Source organism: Lissotriton helveticus, chromosome 12 (assembly GCF_964261635.1).
Source record: "Lissotriton helveticus chromosome 12, aLisHel1.1, whole genome shotgun sequence".
In the NCBI taxonomy this organism is placed as follows: domain Eukaryota; kingdom Metazoa; phylum Chordata; class Amphibia; order Caudata; family Salamandridae; genus Lissotriton; species Lissotriton helveticus.
In genome coordinates this window covers 279927915-279944430 of record NC_136073.1, presented here as the reverse complement: position 1 = coordinate 279944430, position 16516 = coordinate 279927915, and the positions used below count along the sequence as shown (strand labels likewise).

At 42.5% G+C, this 16516-nt stretch overlaps 1 protein-coding gene across 4 annotated transcripts in view; it reads right to left on the bottom strand.

Annotated features, from left to right (window-relative positions):
- Positions 1 to 16516, bottom strand: part of DPY19L3 (dpy-19 like C-mannosyltransferase 3) — a 517935-nt gene that overhangs the window by 254497 nt on the left and 246922 nt on the right. For all 4 annotated transcript variants that reach the window (XM_078671604.1, XM_078671603.1, XM_078671605.1 and 1 more), the window contains one exon: positions 3231 to 3354. In XM_078671604.1, the coding sequence (XP_078527730.1) occupies positions 3231 to 3354 (124 nt within the window). The remainder of the gene's footprint in view (positions 1 to 3230; positions 3355 to 16516) is intronic.

Here is a 16516-nt window from a genome sequence, read left to right as displayed (position 1 = left end):
AAAGTTTCGCTATGGCATATTACAAATTAAAGCAAACACTGCAAGATGGATATGCAAAGAAGGGAATGCAGGGAAGGATAACCTGGTTAGTTGTGAACTTTATAACACTGGTGCCATAGAGGATGAAGCACATGTATTATTCTTTTGTTCTGCTTATACATACCCTAGAAGAAAATGGATAAAAACTATTTGCAGTCTCCTGGGTTTTAGACTTTTCAGTGAGTCAACCCATTGTTTTTAGTGTAAGCAGATATCTCTTTTCTGTGGAGATAGCAAGGAGGAGAAGGGGTTTCAAGCTATAGAGACCCTCGGCTCGATTCTTAGTTGAGTCAATACAAGTATCAGAGGTGGGATGTGGATTTACGAGTTAGTGTCTGTACTGCCTATACTTTTATATTTCTCTTTTTCCTTTTTAAGAGGAGCAACATCATTCACATAAAGTTTGTTCAAATGAATTGACAACTGTAACGCTGTGATTATATTATCTTTGATGAATGGTCCATGTTTTTAGATCCCAAAAATGTATTTATTGTTTTACTACTCGCAAGTGCCTGTGATTGGCCCTCAATTAGCACAACTGAACTGTGGGAAAGATGGGCGCGGAATAGAAAATTGGATTGTTTTTTATATTGTATATACATCTTTTATGGGTTTTTTACAACCGAAATAAAGATTATTGACTTGACTTGAAAAAATAAAGTAAACTTGGTTTTTAAACACAGCACATTTTCCACATTAAAAAGAAATGTTTACAAAAAATGTTTGCTTCATTAAAAGGTAATCACAGAAGTATATCAAACTGAGTGAATCACAATTTGTGGTCTTCCTCATAATTCTTCATTAGGTAGCACGGTTTACAACTTCCTCCAAATCGGAATTTTACAAACCAACCTATTAGAATTAGTACATAGGTGGTAGGCACAACCTAGTGGGATTTGTTAAAGAAAGCAGGTTTCAGATAGTTTAAGAAATACAACGCAGCTGAAAGAGAAAACGAATTACAAGGGATCCCAGCACCCCTTGTAACCTTAGATTCAGAAAAGGCATTTGAAAGGGTGAGCTGGGATTAGCTGGAAGCTGCCCTGGCCAAAATAGGGGTGGGAGTGACAATAAGAACCTGGATAATGTGCAATTATGCATTTGCAGAGGGGAGGATGAAGCTGAATGGTATCTGCTCAGAAAAGTTACAGTTGCAGAGAGGGACTAGAATGAGCTGTTCCATTGTGCCTATTCTCTTTGCCTTGACGACTGAAACATTGTGTGCAATGCCACAGTTCAAATTGAACATGAAAGATGTTCAGTTTGGAACAGTAGAGCACAAAGACACTTTATTCTCTGATAATCTGAGTCTTTCTCTCGCCGACCCTGAATAACTAGTGCCTGTGCATGGTAAACTTTAAAAAAGTTACAGGATTTAAAATAAATAAAAACAAATCTGAGATTCTAAATATTTCAGCCGAAGAGAGTCAATTTTGAAATGCAATCCCAATGATATGTGCCAAGTCATCCGTTAAATACCTGGGTACTTCTCTCACCAGGTCAGTGTCAAACTGGACCACAGTATTTTGGCCCCCCTTAAGGGCTCAAATCCCGCAGGAACTTGCTAGGTGGTGGAGTCCCGCCATTTCATTTACCACACTTGCCTATCTCTTAAAACCACCTCTGACAATAATACTGCTCAGAGAGATAGAAGCCATACAGAAACAGGTGACACATTTTATATTGGCAGGAAGATGAGCCAGATTCAATAAGAAAATCCTATTGGCAGTGCAGGCTGAAATTCCTAAAATACCACTATGCAGTCCATTTTAAGATTATTGCTGAATGGACAGCTAAAGAAACAGAAAAGAGATAGTCCCACACTGAGTGATTTTGGCAGGCCTCTCTGTGTCCCCAGAAAGTCATGCACACAAAATCTATACATCTTAAAGATCATCAAACCTCACCACTTATTGTATGGGAGAAAATAGTGATCAATTAACGTCTCGCTACTCTAGCAGGCACAGATATACAGATTCATCTGAACCCAGTATTTTCTCTAGCCATGGAGAGCCAGGGGAATGCCTAGAGATCGAAGACATGTTTGATGAAGATCAGGCACAATACTTTCAAAATTGCAAGATAGTGTTGAAAGTGTCAGAATTAGATAGGCTGCGATACACACATGTTATAAACTGGGTTATGAAACCCCCAAGCAGGGAAGCAGCAACCAGGCCACTAAATCTCCTTGACAAATATCTAGAAATATACGACACCACAAAAAATATTGAAATAATGAAAGTTATATACCATACTTAATGAAAGAATAAATCTGAAAAGATGGGGTTACCAAACAAAGTTGGAGGCAGACCTTGAAAGAAAGATCACTGACAAGGGGTTGCATAATTTGACAAAACTTGGAGCACTTTTATTAACCATTTGTAGTCAACAACCAGGTGGAAGGACTAACCACCCAGACTTTGTATTCTACAGCTGTTTGGTTGACTTGAGAACTGGTGAGATGGACTAGCCTGCCGGCGCTGGGGAAGAATAAGCATCTATCACAATGATAATTGAAGGGGGGAGTTTAGCAGCTTCTTGTTATATGTTGCTGGGTTTTTCCGTATTCATAACTTTCATTTAAGTGGGGTGAGGTTTAACCTAACCTGGAGTCTCTGGAACTACGGTTTTAAAAATCAATGGCACAATGTTTGCAAGAACATGTTACTGCTAGATGGTAAATGTTCTGCTTAATCTGGCATTGCCTGATGCTGTACGCTTTACCCATCGTACATACCCTAATAAAAAAGTAGACAATTAAAATGTGTTGTTTTGTTTACAGGACTATTTCTCACTGTGTTGAATGAAAACCAACTGCCTTGCAATATGATTGTGGAAGAAGCATAAAAGGCTTTGGTTTAGAGGTAGTCAGTGTGCAACATTCAGTATTTTTATTAGCATCCACAACATGCAACAACAGGTAAGGAGATGGTTAAACTCTGTGTGAAGCAACTCATTTCTGCCAGTATGTTCTATACCTGTTGACATGCCAATGGCCTCTCCAAATTCTGAAACAGGGCACAGTCTTTATATTCCAGTAAGAAATTAATGACACAAGATTGATCAATGATAGTGCTTAGTTCACAGACAGTCAGAGAGGCCGTACGACTTAAACAGTGATGCAGATGGTTGATGAAGATGTTTGATGGTGAAGATGAGAAAATGATTTTAATGGTGTTTTTTTTACTTACTTCCTGGAGAGGCTTCAAATGAGGTTTCAGAAAGTATGTAATAGCTGCGATTTGAACCGCAAAGAATGGCAGTGCCCAATTCTCTCTCAGTGGAATGGTGAACTCCACTCTTGTGGTATCTATTCTGCACAAAACAAAGATGAGGTTTCATATATAGTTTGCAGAAGCATTTTATGATTGAAGTTTTCAACAGAAAGAAGTACTGATCAGAAGTAGAAAATCTAAATTCTTAAAAGTGCTTAATACAACCTATGATTCGCCATTGATACAACAGCCCCATATGCTTCCGGTACCCATAAAGTATACTTTCCCAGATTACATAGTATTGAATAAAGGTATGTCCTTAATAGCGAAAGTGACCAATGATTATTTAAATCTCACACTCTTGTTGTTTCAGTTCTCACACAGTTTAAGAAATCACAGGGAGTTCTGTCTTGTAGGAAGACGTTTGCTGGAAATATAACTACACTGTGATGTTGAACATTGAGGCCCTCATTAAAGGCACAGGAGTTTATGCTTGCACTGGAAATGCAAATTGTGTGCTTGAATCATACCAGTGTTATTTTCCCATTCCGATTTTACAAGGACAAACCCTGATGAAATCTGCATGGGAAAACAGTATGATGAGGAAAAAGCCTGTTGTGAATCACATCGAGTTTATGACTTGTTAATGATTCCAAAATTCATTATAACCCAGTTTGCCTCATCCATAAAATACTGCTACCTGAGGTAGTGGTACCCATGGATGCGCGACGACTAAGGCAGTACATCTGCATCTTTAACGTAAAGGGCCTCAAAATCCTTTGATTCCCAATTTAGCAACTTTAAGGTAAGTCCAATCAAGGTAAAAAAAAAAAATTACTGCACAATTTCAAAATGAACGCGAAACAACCAATCAAGAGAGCAAAGTTATCTTCACCACCACACAACCAGCGATTCCCAACCTAAATCAATCAAAGATAGCAACCTGGTTAAAATGTTATGTAAATATGTTTTGCTAGGACTACAGAAGTTCAACTTACTTACCAGTTTCACACAGGTTGCTGCAACCTGAAAATAGCTATTTATTTATGTATTTATTTAATATATATGTATATTGTCATGTGGAGCAAAGTCGCCATTTACATTGGTGCAGGCGCTAAATAAAGTGGCAAAAAACACGTAAGGGAGAGGTAAAAAAGAATTGCTTCTTTAAAGTCAGGAATAAACAGTCAGCTTTTTAAAAGAATATGGTCTAGCAATATGATTGGTCCAGAGTACATTGTAGGAATTGGAATCCAATTTGAGTACCTATGTGGCTGAAAGATTAATGCCCTTGATGTTTTTGCGCAACTATCACTTAAAAAACAAAATCTTTAAAAGGAAGGTGCACTGAAACCCAAGTTGCAAAAACGGTGGGAACTTGCACAGCTCTCCTACGCTCCCTGCGCAAAATTATGCCTCTGCTACCCGCACAAGCTCGGGAGCAGGTAGTCAGGTGCACTATCCTCAGTCGCCTGGACTACTGCAACGCGCTGTTACTTGAGTCCCCAGCTGCTCTGCTCGACCGACTTCAAAGAGTTCAGTCGGCCGCAGCCAAATTAGTTCTGGGTTGGACTAGGAGATCTTCAGCCTCAGCGGCCCTAGCTGAACTACACTGGCTTCCGCTTAAACAACGTGTGGCCTTCAAGTCCCTCTGCCTTGTTTTTAAAGCGCTCCATGGAGCTGGACCTAAACCTCTGCAGGCCATGTTCACATGGTATACCCCTTCCAGAGCTCTACGCTCAGCCTCTGCCCGTCTGGTGACTGTTCCTAAATACAACAAAGTCAGGAGGGGGGCAGATCCTTCAGAGTCGCAGCGGCTAAACTGTGGAACAGTCTGCCTCCTGACATCCGTCAAATCTCACAGCTCCTCCCTTTCAGGAAACGCATCAAGACGTGGTTATTCCCTTAGAAAAACCCTTTCTTCCATTGCTCCTCGCTGTATGTTCCCCTGAGTTAAGAGTATTCGCAAGCGCCAGGAAACCTGCAAGGTGTCAGCCGCGCTCTATAAATGCTAAAAATAATAATAAGAAGAAGGACAAGGAAGCTGTAAGCGGTTTTGTAAATATTTAATATCACACTTCCTAAAGGCGTAATGGGTGTGGACCTGTAAAACACTGAAAACCACTAAAGATCAAAAAGTAGCAAAAATATATGAAGTGTTTTGTGTTGAAATCATACTTGATGCTAAGTTTTGTAACAATTCCGGAAAGTTTACTTTTAAATTTTTCTAGAAGGCCTGAGTAGGAGGCTATAAAACAAAAGATGACAACAATGAGTATCAGAATGAGATGGAAATGAATGAGAGTGGTTATGAGGGAGAGGATGAGGTTACAGACAGTACGTTGACTGCAGTGAGACAACCTCTGTATAATGAGAACAGGCTATCCTGTTTTCAAAGTGTGTTTTTGTGGATCTCAGTAGTGTTTTCTCAATATTTTCCAAACATTTTCAAATCATTGCTTATTAGCGTTTATTGAGCAGCATAACCCCAACAGTAGACAAAATTTGTGTTTTTCCAGTGTCTACAAAACATGTCTTTCAGCAGTGATTATTATAAAGCTTATATTTAATTTAAAGGAGAAGTAATGCAGCTTATGTAGTATCTTTCCATTGGCAGTCTGTTCAACAGTCTTATGTTAGACCGCTTTAAGAATAGAAAGTCTTACTCATGTTGCTCGAATATGAATTTACCTTGAAAAAACAAAAGACAAATGGCGTTTGGAAAAACAGGAACAGTTGGTTTAATTAAACGCTTTGGCAAGGAGTACAGTTACAGAAGCGGGTCTGGGGACTGTCTTAAACTACAAGCGATCTGAGCGAGGTTTTTATACATTTCTTTCGGTATCATAAAATGCTTCCGTCCATCTGTTTTTTGGTAAAGAATGTAGCCCTTGTCTTTGGAGTTATAAATAAGGCCCCTGGTAACAAATGCAGGTGAGCCTCTACCTTGAGTGGACACAATGGTGGCCAGTGGGTAACTAGTCCAGATGTCCTGCATGAGGGGCGTGTGATCGCCGTGTTTGCTGTGTCCAGACAAGCTAAGTGTTCCTAACTTCACATGGCATCTGACTTTATGGTTTTTTGGGGGAATTTGCATAACCCTCCAGCCAAGTGTGCTATATTGGGGCCAATCTCCCTGGACCATTGTGGTTTCGCTGTGCCTGTCAGTGGGATTGATCTGAGTTTCCTGTTCACGAGTTTGTCTGCCAGCTACTTGCAACCCCACTTGTGACCTGTCAATTAGTAACCTCAGACCTAGGTCTCAGAGCCCGGTTGAGTCTGGGTTGACGGAGAGTTCATGATGGGTGAATTCGATAATGGAGATGCGAATGTGTTCTTACATATGAACATATCAGTATTAACACGGACATCAACTTTTTCAATATTAACACTGGAAGCACATCTCATTACCCTCTCTCACATCTCATTACTTCTAACTCTCACTCAGTCAAGACTGTGCCTGCTTTACAGGACTGTCAATGGATTAAAAAAAGTAGAGTGCTATATTCAACTGTTTTAATAAATAAACCCCTGGACACTGTTGAGGTTCATTCACCTACTCGTTAGAGAATAATATGACCGGTTACTTTGTTGCCCTGTATTCTAAGGCACCTAAATCTTGATACTTAAAGCATGTTCGCTACTGCTTTACTGCACACCATGCCAGACTCCATCAACCCCTATGGTGCGGGATTCAGACAATGGACGACAACACCCCCTACCCAGCACATCTGGCAGCCACTGGTGACACTGGGGAGGGATGAAAATGATATTCTTATATTTTTAATAAAGGGTGGGGGGGACACAGATTCACTTCTGCGTCAGTCCCCACTCCCCCACCAATCAGTTTGTGCTGATGTCACAGATCCCCCCCCGGACCAGCCAAATTGAGCAGGTGAGTTCTGACTGGGGGGGGTGGGGTGGAGTTTCCCCTTTCCAATAAGGCCTTCCTGAAACAGTTTTCTGTTTGTGGATCATGGCACGTGATCCACAGCCAGGAAACAGACTAGGCCACCAGGAATGTTTGTGTGGGGAGTTGACTCGTGGTAATCGTCTGATACCCCCTTCCCTCAGGGGACATAATTTTCTCCTAGAGAGCGCAATTGCACTGTTAAGGGAATGTACTTTTTTTTTTTTTAAACTGTGATATTGTCAGGACGTAGGTACACCTTGCATATGGGCTGACTTCCTGCTGCAATGTGTTTTTCAGAGGGCGATCGCTGCCCCAAGGACAACCATACATTTACTCCCAAAAACGTTTTTGAAAAAAATGCAGGTGTGGGGTTGGTTCTCAGCACATGGGACGACTCTTTGGGGACCAAATATATATTTTTTTCAAATGAGTGTTTTGCCCTGGGAGGCACAATGAGCGGGAGAAAACAAATTTAAAAAAACTGTACTGTCTATGCCACATAAATTTGCCACCTGCAGATTATGCAGCAGATAGTATATTATTGTGGCATATGTAGTATAGCAGTGTAGAGCTTCCTACGCAAAGGGATCAATGCGGTGACATGTGTCTGCACGAAGTTGAAGGGCCTGTGCAAAGGCTGACTGGTCATCTTTCAGTTGCATATTTCTCTGCATTTGGTTGCTAAACTGGTAATAGTGAGTTGAAATGTTTGCCCAGACAGTATTACCTCATCTACAAATCAATAAATAATGAAGTAATACTATCAAAAAAATTTGCCACATTGTGCCACATGATTTGCCTTTTCTTGCAGCATAATTTACCCATCCCGGACACAAATTTTGGTGTTCTCCTGCTGCAGGTTCCAGTAACCCAGGTGATAGCACCGCGAGTTTTCACAAGGAGCATGTCTGCGCACAAAGTTTCAGGGGCTGCTATGTGAACATGTGCTTTTTGAGACCAAAGGTAGATGTGCAACTTCAGGAAATTACTTTAATGGTGGCAGTGGCCCAGCATGTCCCCCAACAATAATGTTTTGCATAAGACATGACAAAAGTATGTTGTGGAATTGGGTTATAACCTTTATGTGGACGACATTCTATTCGGGAGTAGAACTATTAAGTCAGCTGTACAAAGCTGGCACTGTGGCATGCGGTATAGTTTGTCACCGCAAAGGATTCCTGCAGGAGTGTGTTTGTAAGAACAAACTGTTTGCAGTCAAGTTCTCAGATAGGCATGATGTGTATGTGCTCACGACAATTTATGATGAGAGCACTTTCCCAGTCACAGTTTGAGATCAGATGGCCGAAGTTCACAAGTCCACCTGTATACTGGATTACAACAAGTACATGGGTGGAGTGGACAAGAATGACCAGGTTCTTCAGCCATGTAAAACTTGATCTTGGTATATTAAGCTGTTTACTCACCTGATTTAGATGGTAAAATACAACGCATATGTTTATATATATGTTTATAGTCAGACTAACACGGGAAGACTCAGGTCTTTCTTTGACTTTCAGTTGATTGTCATTGAAAGTCTTACTGCTACAGAAGCAGCAGCCTCTACTGCATCTGCTCTGGAGGATGTAGAAAGGCTGGAGGATTGATACTTTGCTGACCGTATTCCTGCAACAGTTTTTTAAAAAGTACAGGTTTGCTTGATTTCCACATGTGCCGACTGAACTAGCCCCCCAAAATCCACTGCTACTCCTATTGCAAAAAAAAGGCCAGTATTCGTTGGAAAAACGTGATGTGTCCATGTTGCATTTTGGCAGTTTCTTGTTGAAGGCACTAAGCCTACCCAAATAAGTAAGTTACCGTTTTTTGGGGGGAGACTTGGGGAAATAGTAAGTGGAAGGAAGTTTGTGCCTTCCCACAGATTCCATGACTTTTCGTCACTGAAATGAAAGGAACATTTATTTTTAGTCATAGTTTGAAGTTTGAATGGGCTTCTGGGTAAAAACATCGGGTGAGAGCCACACAAGACGCCCCACCATGGATTTCCATAGGTGTTGAGTTCCAAAAAATTTACAGGTTTGCTCGGTTTTCCTAGGTGCTGACTGAGTTAGGGCCCAAAATCCACAGCAAATTTTTTTAGTGGAAAAATTGGATTTTCCATGGTGCATTTTGGCCTGTTTCCAGTCTGGGGCACTAGGCCAACCCACACAAGTGAGGTACCATTTTTATCGGAAGATATTTGAGAACATTTGTTATTACCAATTGTGCCTTCCAAATGTAAGCTAGTGTGTAAGAAAAAAGAAATTTTGAAAAATACAGTCTGAATCGCATGCTAGTACGGGTAACCACAAATTCAGAGATGTACACATAGTCACTGCTCTGAAAACTCCATATCCTGTGCCTATTTAAGAAATACATAGGTTTCCTTAATACCCATTTTTAACTCTACTTAGCTCACCATATTAATTGGTCTATAGTGCACACAGTGAAAAACCATTGCACTATGCAGCTAAGTTGGCTCTGGGTACTTCGAGTTCTTGGAGAACCTACAAAAATTATATGTTCCAGCAACCAGAAGGGCCTAGCGGACATAATGGTATACCGCTGCCATTGCAAATATCTCACTTTAAGTCAGTCCTGATCTTTTAACAGACATCACATATTCTGGGACTTGAATTTTTGCAGTTAACAATGTAACTATGGGCTCAATAGCCCCGGCAGTAAAGTGTAGTTGGGTAAAAAGCCAGGATTATTTGAAGGTATTGCATATAATGGGATACCTTGCCTTACAGCTATGAATTTGTTGTTATGTTAAATGTCTTGTGTAATGTTGTCACCATTATCCTGTGTGCATGGTGACAGTACTCTTTTTACAGGTACCAGTCACTACACCTTGCATTGAATGTTTAAAGCTTGGGGTGTTTGGCAGTTGACCTGCTATCTTGCTTGCTTGATAACTTTTTTATTTCGGTCAAACGACCATAAAAAGTGCATGTAAAATACATCCGTACAGACAATGCAATAAAACAATAAATAATCATAAAAAGTTTAATAAAGAATTAAACTGGAAGTTATCACAATGCAAGACATTAAAAAAACAGTGCATACAGAATCAAGTTAAAAAGGTATATCTCCTACGCCACATATTAAATAAGGAACGAGAGACCGCAAATATAATGGGAGGATGGGTATCGTGGGTCAATATCCTACAGGCCTGTGTAAAATGCAAAAGTCCCACCTGCTATCAATACGGCCTTACTAGAAACGGAGGCTGATGCATCAATGCGATTCTGTGTCTGTAGGTAAATGTGATAGTACATTTTGGTCAAGATTCTTATGAGACAGCCATTTCATCAGTCAGTGAAAGAATTAAACACTTCCAAAAGAGCCAATATGATTTTAACATTTCCAGATTCTCTACAGTGTTTAAAATAATTAGACCAGATCTAAAACATGTTGCTAAAAAAGCCACCTTTCATCTAAAAGTGACACCTCTAAACAACAAAACTAAAGCAGAGTATTCTTGGGCCACCCTTTCTTGCTGCTAACTTGTATAACAGAATTACATTGCGTTGGCTCTTTAAGAAAGAAAAAAATACTCATTCACGCTCACTTTTTTTCTCTGAATGTCATTTTAGCTTGTGGATGTGCAGGTGTTTATCAGTGTTTATGTTTTCAGTGACGAGGGCTGTTTCCATTTCGGTGGGGTTTTATCAGGTATATGTTCAAACCTAAAACATGAAGCCTAAATGAGACTTGTGCATTAGCAAGTGGAAGAGATAGGAGCAGGACAATTGACTGTCAGGAGAGATGAGAGAGTGTCTAGTTCTTTTTTGCATAGTGAGACTTTGGTAGTAATTGATGCTTTCAAACTCAAAGGAAATTTGCAAATAATGGCAGGGACAGGAATTGATAAACACAATTTCCAAGTATAATAAAGACGAATTGGCATTTTTGGATCTAGAAGCAGAAAAACATTATCCTCAAGCAATTGAGAAACTTTAGAAATTGATTGCTTGCATATTCAGCAAACTGCGATGGGAAGGCATGGCTTGGCAGTTCGGGCTGGACTGTTCCCATGAGGCACATGGTCAGACTGCTTTGCATATAGCCATGTCTGAACTGGGGTGGCAGAGTGGGCTAAAGAACGGTGATGGATCAAACTCAGATCTTTTGACTGGGTGTGAGTGTTTGATTGGTTCTGATGCTCCGTCCATCACCACCCCCTTTTGTACCGCTTTGGCCGCCATAAGTGTGGCAGGGTATGCTCAGACGTGAGTCCCTTGCTCACTTTGCCACTGGATTCAAGCAAGCCGGGCTGAAGACGGCTGGAATGCCAGAAACCGGTCCTCGGAAGCTTGTTTCCGGTCCAAGGAAGGCATGGCTTGGCAGTTCGGGCTGGACTGTTCCCATGAGGCACAGGATCAGACTGATTTGCATATAGCCATGTCTGAACTGGGGTGGCAGAGTGGGCTAAAGAACGGTGATGGATCAGACCCAGATCCTTTGACTGGGTGCGAGTGTTTGATTGGTTCGGATGCTCCGTCCATCACCACCCCCTTTTGTAGTGCTAGTAAGCTAAATCAGTGGATGAGATTCTGGCGTATGCGAAGTATGTGTTACAAAAAGAGAGTCAGGGAGAGTATAGAGACACTCTTGTTCCCCGGTCAGTATTTTATCAACAAAAGAAGAGTGTCCATGTAGAAAGGACTGAGCCAATCACGGGAGCATCAGAACAACCTCACTGGGATGTTAAGGAAGGCCCTCACTCACCACCTAGTGATGACATGCTTCATCATCGGGCCCCACCAAAGAGACCGAGTGTCTCTTTGGTGTGCTGCAACGCCAGAATTACTGCGGAGCGGGATGGTGAGGAGAGGGCGTGTTGCGTGCAAACTTAAACTAGTGAGTGATGGAGGATTAAAAAACGTCAGTAGTGTATCAAAGAAATTTTTTTATTAAATGATCACTAAAGACAATGGAGTTAAAAATATGTGAGGGACCAGTCCACTTTTAATTGAGTGGTGGGTTCCTACAATGTTGTCGACATGTTTCTTGCCATAGAAACGGTGTTAATTTACCCGGCAATTCTTCAGGACTGGGTGTGCAAAAAACCCCGGCGGTATGGACACGCTAAGGCCCACCCTAACCAAGGGACGTGAATGTGAAAAGATTAAATTAAAGAGTGTAAAAAGTGCAAAAAAATTAGGAATAGAGACTTATCCCTAATTACTCCTGGTTTAGGAGGCTTCTGCTGATCGTTTCTGCACCTAGGAGAAAGAAGGACAGAGACAAACAGATAGAACAAGACAGACACTTAGAATAGTTTCTGACTGTCATAGGTTCAGTGGTTACAAGAGTGCTCCAAAATGTGAAGGCATTATAGCTGTGGTCGAATAGCGCTATGGTTAACACCACCTGATAGCCCCGGGTTCGTAAGAGCTAGGAGAAGTGGGGTGTTCTATTCGTGGTACAAACTAGTGGTGCCTAAGGGTTAAAATAAGTGAAAATCTTCATAGAAGATCGTCAATGTTGCGATCAATACATAAATCTATAAAGATCGCCATCAGTTAAAAATTGTCTCACTTTCTGGGTGTTATAAATAAACACCATGGGTCTCAGGAGGGGGGTGGAAGCGTATTCGGCACACCCTAAAACATGGCAAAGTAAAGGAAAACAAAGACGGAATTAATGTATTGCCCCTTGGAAAACGGAGCGCATTGTGTACTTAGCTCGATTCTCAGCAGGGGGCTACAACTTACGCCCTCGACGCTCGGCACCCGTGGTACACCTAAGTCGCCCTCAGACTGGACCCCGACGATGTCTGCGCGGGCTCAGGTCTGTTCTTAAGAGCAAAATTGTAAAGTGCCGATCATTTCCGGGTGGGCGTTGCAGAATGGCAAGCTGGTAGACGGAGCAATTGATTGGCTTAGACCGGCGGTCACGAGTGTACCGTTACCAGGCGCCTCCGTGCAAACAAAGAAGCGACTCTCAGAGGAGCGTCACAGGTCACATGGCAGGTGTTGTAAAATGACGCGTTGGTAGCCGGAGCATCGATTGGTTTAAATCCAGCAGTTACGGGTGCGCCGTTGCTGGGCGCCCGGTACAAACACGGAAGCGGCTCTCAGGGGAGCGTCCCAGGTCACATGGTTGCGCGTCGCCTAGCGACCCAGACACCTCGGGGGGGTGTCTGTTTCTGGCTAGGACTAGCGCTGATCTACTGTGCTGGCCCAGATAATGACGTTGCAGTGACGGTTATGAGAGCCTGGCAAAGCTATCAATGATAGGGTTACAGTGTGAGAGTGGAATGTCCACAAAACATTGGAATACACTAGTAACCTAGGCGAGAAGGTTATCATTGAGGCGGCTTGCTCACGCCAAAGCCTCTGATGTTAGAGTTCTACATTCGAGTGTTCACAGATTTATACTTATTTCTGATTTACATCCATTGATTCCAATCTAGTTCACTTCATGACAGTATTCCACGGGATATCATCATTAAGACCTCTGATGTGGGTCCCCAATCTGTACACCCACCGTTGTTCCTTTTGAAAGAGGAGATTCGGAAGGTTTTGGGAGCCAATCACATGTTCGATAACAGTCCAGCGAAGGTCGTTGGGGGTAGGATTATGCTCCAAAAAATGGCGACTCATTTTAGTAGTCAGTTTTTTACACCTGATGTTGGAGCGGTGTTCCCCTATCCTTTGTTTAATTTTGCGGGTTGTCATGCCTACGTAACGTAGGTCGCAGGAACAGGTGATCAGATAGACAACATTTTGCGTGTTGCAGTTCGTGTGGCATTTCTGTGTCCATACTTTCCCTGGCTCAAGGTCAAGGGTTTTAGTATGTGTCGTCAGGTGACAGACACTGCAATTCGCACAGGGGAAGTGTCCAGTTATTTGCGGCAGACCCCACATTTCCGTGACTGATCTGACTGTTGTTGGGGTTTCAGTTCTGGGTCTAGTATGAACGAGGGAGTCTTTTAGGCTCCGCCCTTTCTTGAACGAGAACAAAGGTTTTTCCCAGTCTGTTTTGACACTTGACACAATGCGCCAGTTTTTGTTAATGGATTTCTTCAAGACATTTGACATTGTACTGTAGGTTGTCACACAGGTCAGTGGTATAGTCTGAGTGCTAGTCAGCCTGTCCTCAAGGAGTGCCTCCCGTGGTTGGTTACGGGCCCTCTTCTAGCCCTTGTTCAGTATGTGGCTAGGGTAGCCTCTGGACTCCAACTTCTCTGTTAAATCAGCGGCTTGAGTCTTGATATTTGATATTTATGGGCATTTGTAAAGCGCAGGCGTTCGCTCCCAGGGGAGCATCATGGCGCTGGGCGAGTTGCAAGGAATAACTGAAAAAGTGGGGTGAATGGAAGAGAGAACTAAATGGCTACCAAGACAGAGGAGTCTGGTAGTTTGTAGACCCATGTCTTGAGAAGTTTTCTGAAATTGTTCTCATTGTCAATGGCTCTAAGGTCGGCGGGTAAGGTGTTCCAGGCTTTGGCTGCCAGAACATTGAAGGATTTTCCTCCTCTGGTCTTATATTTAAATCTGGGGATTTGAACAAGGTTGGTCCCAGAGGATCTCAAGCAGCGCGAAGGGTTATAGCGCTTGAAACAGTTTACAAAGTAACGGGGTCCTGTGTTTTGCATGGTTTTATGAACTGTGAGAAGCAATTTGAAAAAGATTCTTTTGTGCAGTGGCATCCAGTGAAGTGAATTCAGGGCTGCAGACGCAGATGACCTTCTGGGGAGTTGTAAAACCAGTCGAGCTGCAGCATGTTGTAAGCTCTGCAACTTTCTGAGGGTAGATTTTTTCACTCCGGCCATAAGGCCGTTGCAGTAGTCAAGTCGGGAAAGTAAAAGGGCTACCGCGACTGACTTTCTGGCTGCAATTGGGAGGAAATCAAAAAATTTCCTCAGAGATTTTATTAATCCAAAGCATCGACTGGCAGTGATCTTAACATGGTCGTCAAAAGTAAGGGAAGAATCGAATTGTACGCCCAGGTTTCTAGCTGATGTAACTGCACTAGGAGGGGCCTCGGATCCTGTGGGCCACCAATCTTTAGGGGAAAAAGAAGGGTTCTTACCTATTGGGATGATCTCTGTCTTTGCGCTATTGCATCTAAGATGATTAGTATTTAGCCACTCAAAGACGTCAGAGAGGCAGTTTTTAAACCGGAGCTCTGCGTCAGTACGCTGTTTGTCAATGGTGACGACCAATTGAGTGTCGTCAGCGTAAGACGTGACCAGGATCCCATGTGATTCTATCACAGCTAAGAGGGGTGCCATGTAGATATTGAAAAAAAGAGGGCTCAATATGGACCCCTGGGGCACTCCAGATGTGATTGGCTTTTCGCAGGAAAGGTGTGGTCCTAGTGCCACAGTCTGGGACCTATTTGATAGGAATGAAGAAATCCAGGCCAGGGCTGAGTCTGTCACGCCAATCTCTCGCATTCGATTGATTAGAATAACATGCGAGATAGTGTCGAATGCTGCTGTGAGGTCCAGCAGGATGAGGACAGCTTGCTTGCCCTCATCCTGTAGGAATTTGATAGAGTCAGCAAGCTCGATCAAAGCTGTTTCGGTGGAGTGACCGGAGCGGAAGCCCGATTGCTGTGGGTGCAAGATGTTATGGGCTTCTGTGAAGGTTTTAAGCTCCTCGTGCACTAAGTGCTCCGTGACTTTGCCCAGAAAAGGAAGTAAGGAGATGGGGCGCATGTTAGTCAAGTCTGTGGATGGTTTGTTCTGTTTTTTCAACAGGGGTTTGACAGTAGCCTTCTTCCATTCGGCAGGTACAATTCCGGATTCAAGGGATTCATTAATGATTCCATTAATGTAAGGGTTGACTGTGTCAATCAGATGGTGAAGAATGATTGGGGGACAGGAATCCGTGGGTGCTCCTGATTTACAGGCCCGGATTGCCTTGCTTGTCTGTTGCAAGGATACTGGTTTAAAAGTGGAGAGAGGAGGGTAGTTAACTGTTACTTGTACGATGGTTGTCGGGGGTGGAGGAAAGTCTTTCTGAATGTTGACAATTTTGTCAACGAAGTAGTCTGCAATTTGGTTGCAAAGACTCTCTGAGGGAGGTATATCGGTGGTGAGAGCTTTCGGATGAGTGAAGGACTTGACTATGGTGAAGATGGTTTTTTGATTTTGGCGCGCTTCCATTATAAGATTAGTAAAATAGTCTTTTTTAGCTGCTTTAATGTCAGAGAGATATGCTTTCCTCTGTTGGGCATAGCGTGTTTTGGAGGTTGTGTCATATGTTTGTCTCCAGTGTCTTTCTAGTCTCCGACAATGGAGGTGACTATCTGCCAGGGTCTTGGTGTACCATGGGGCATTGGGTTTTTTCTTCTTGGGTCCCTTTCCTTGATTGTTTTTGGGTTCAGTGTTAAC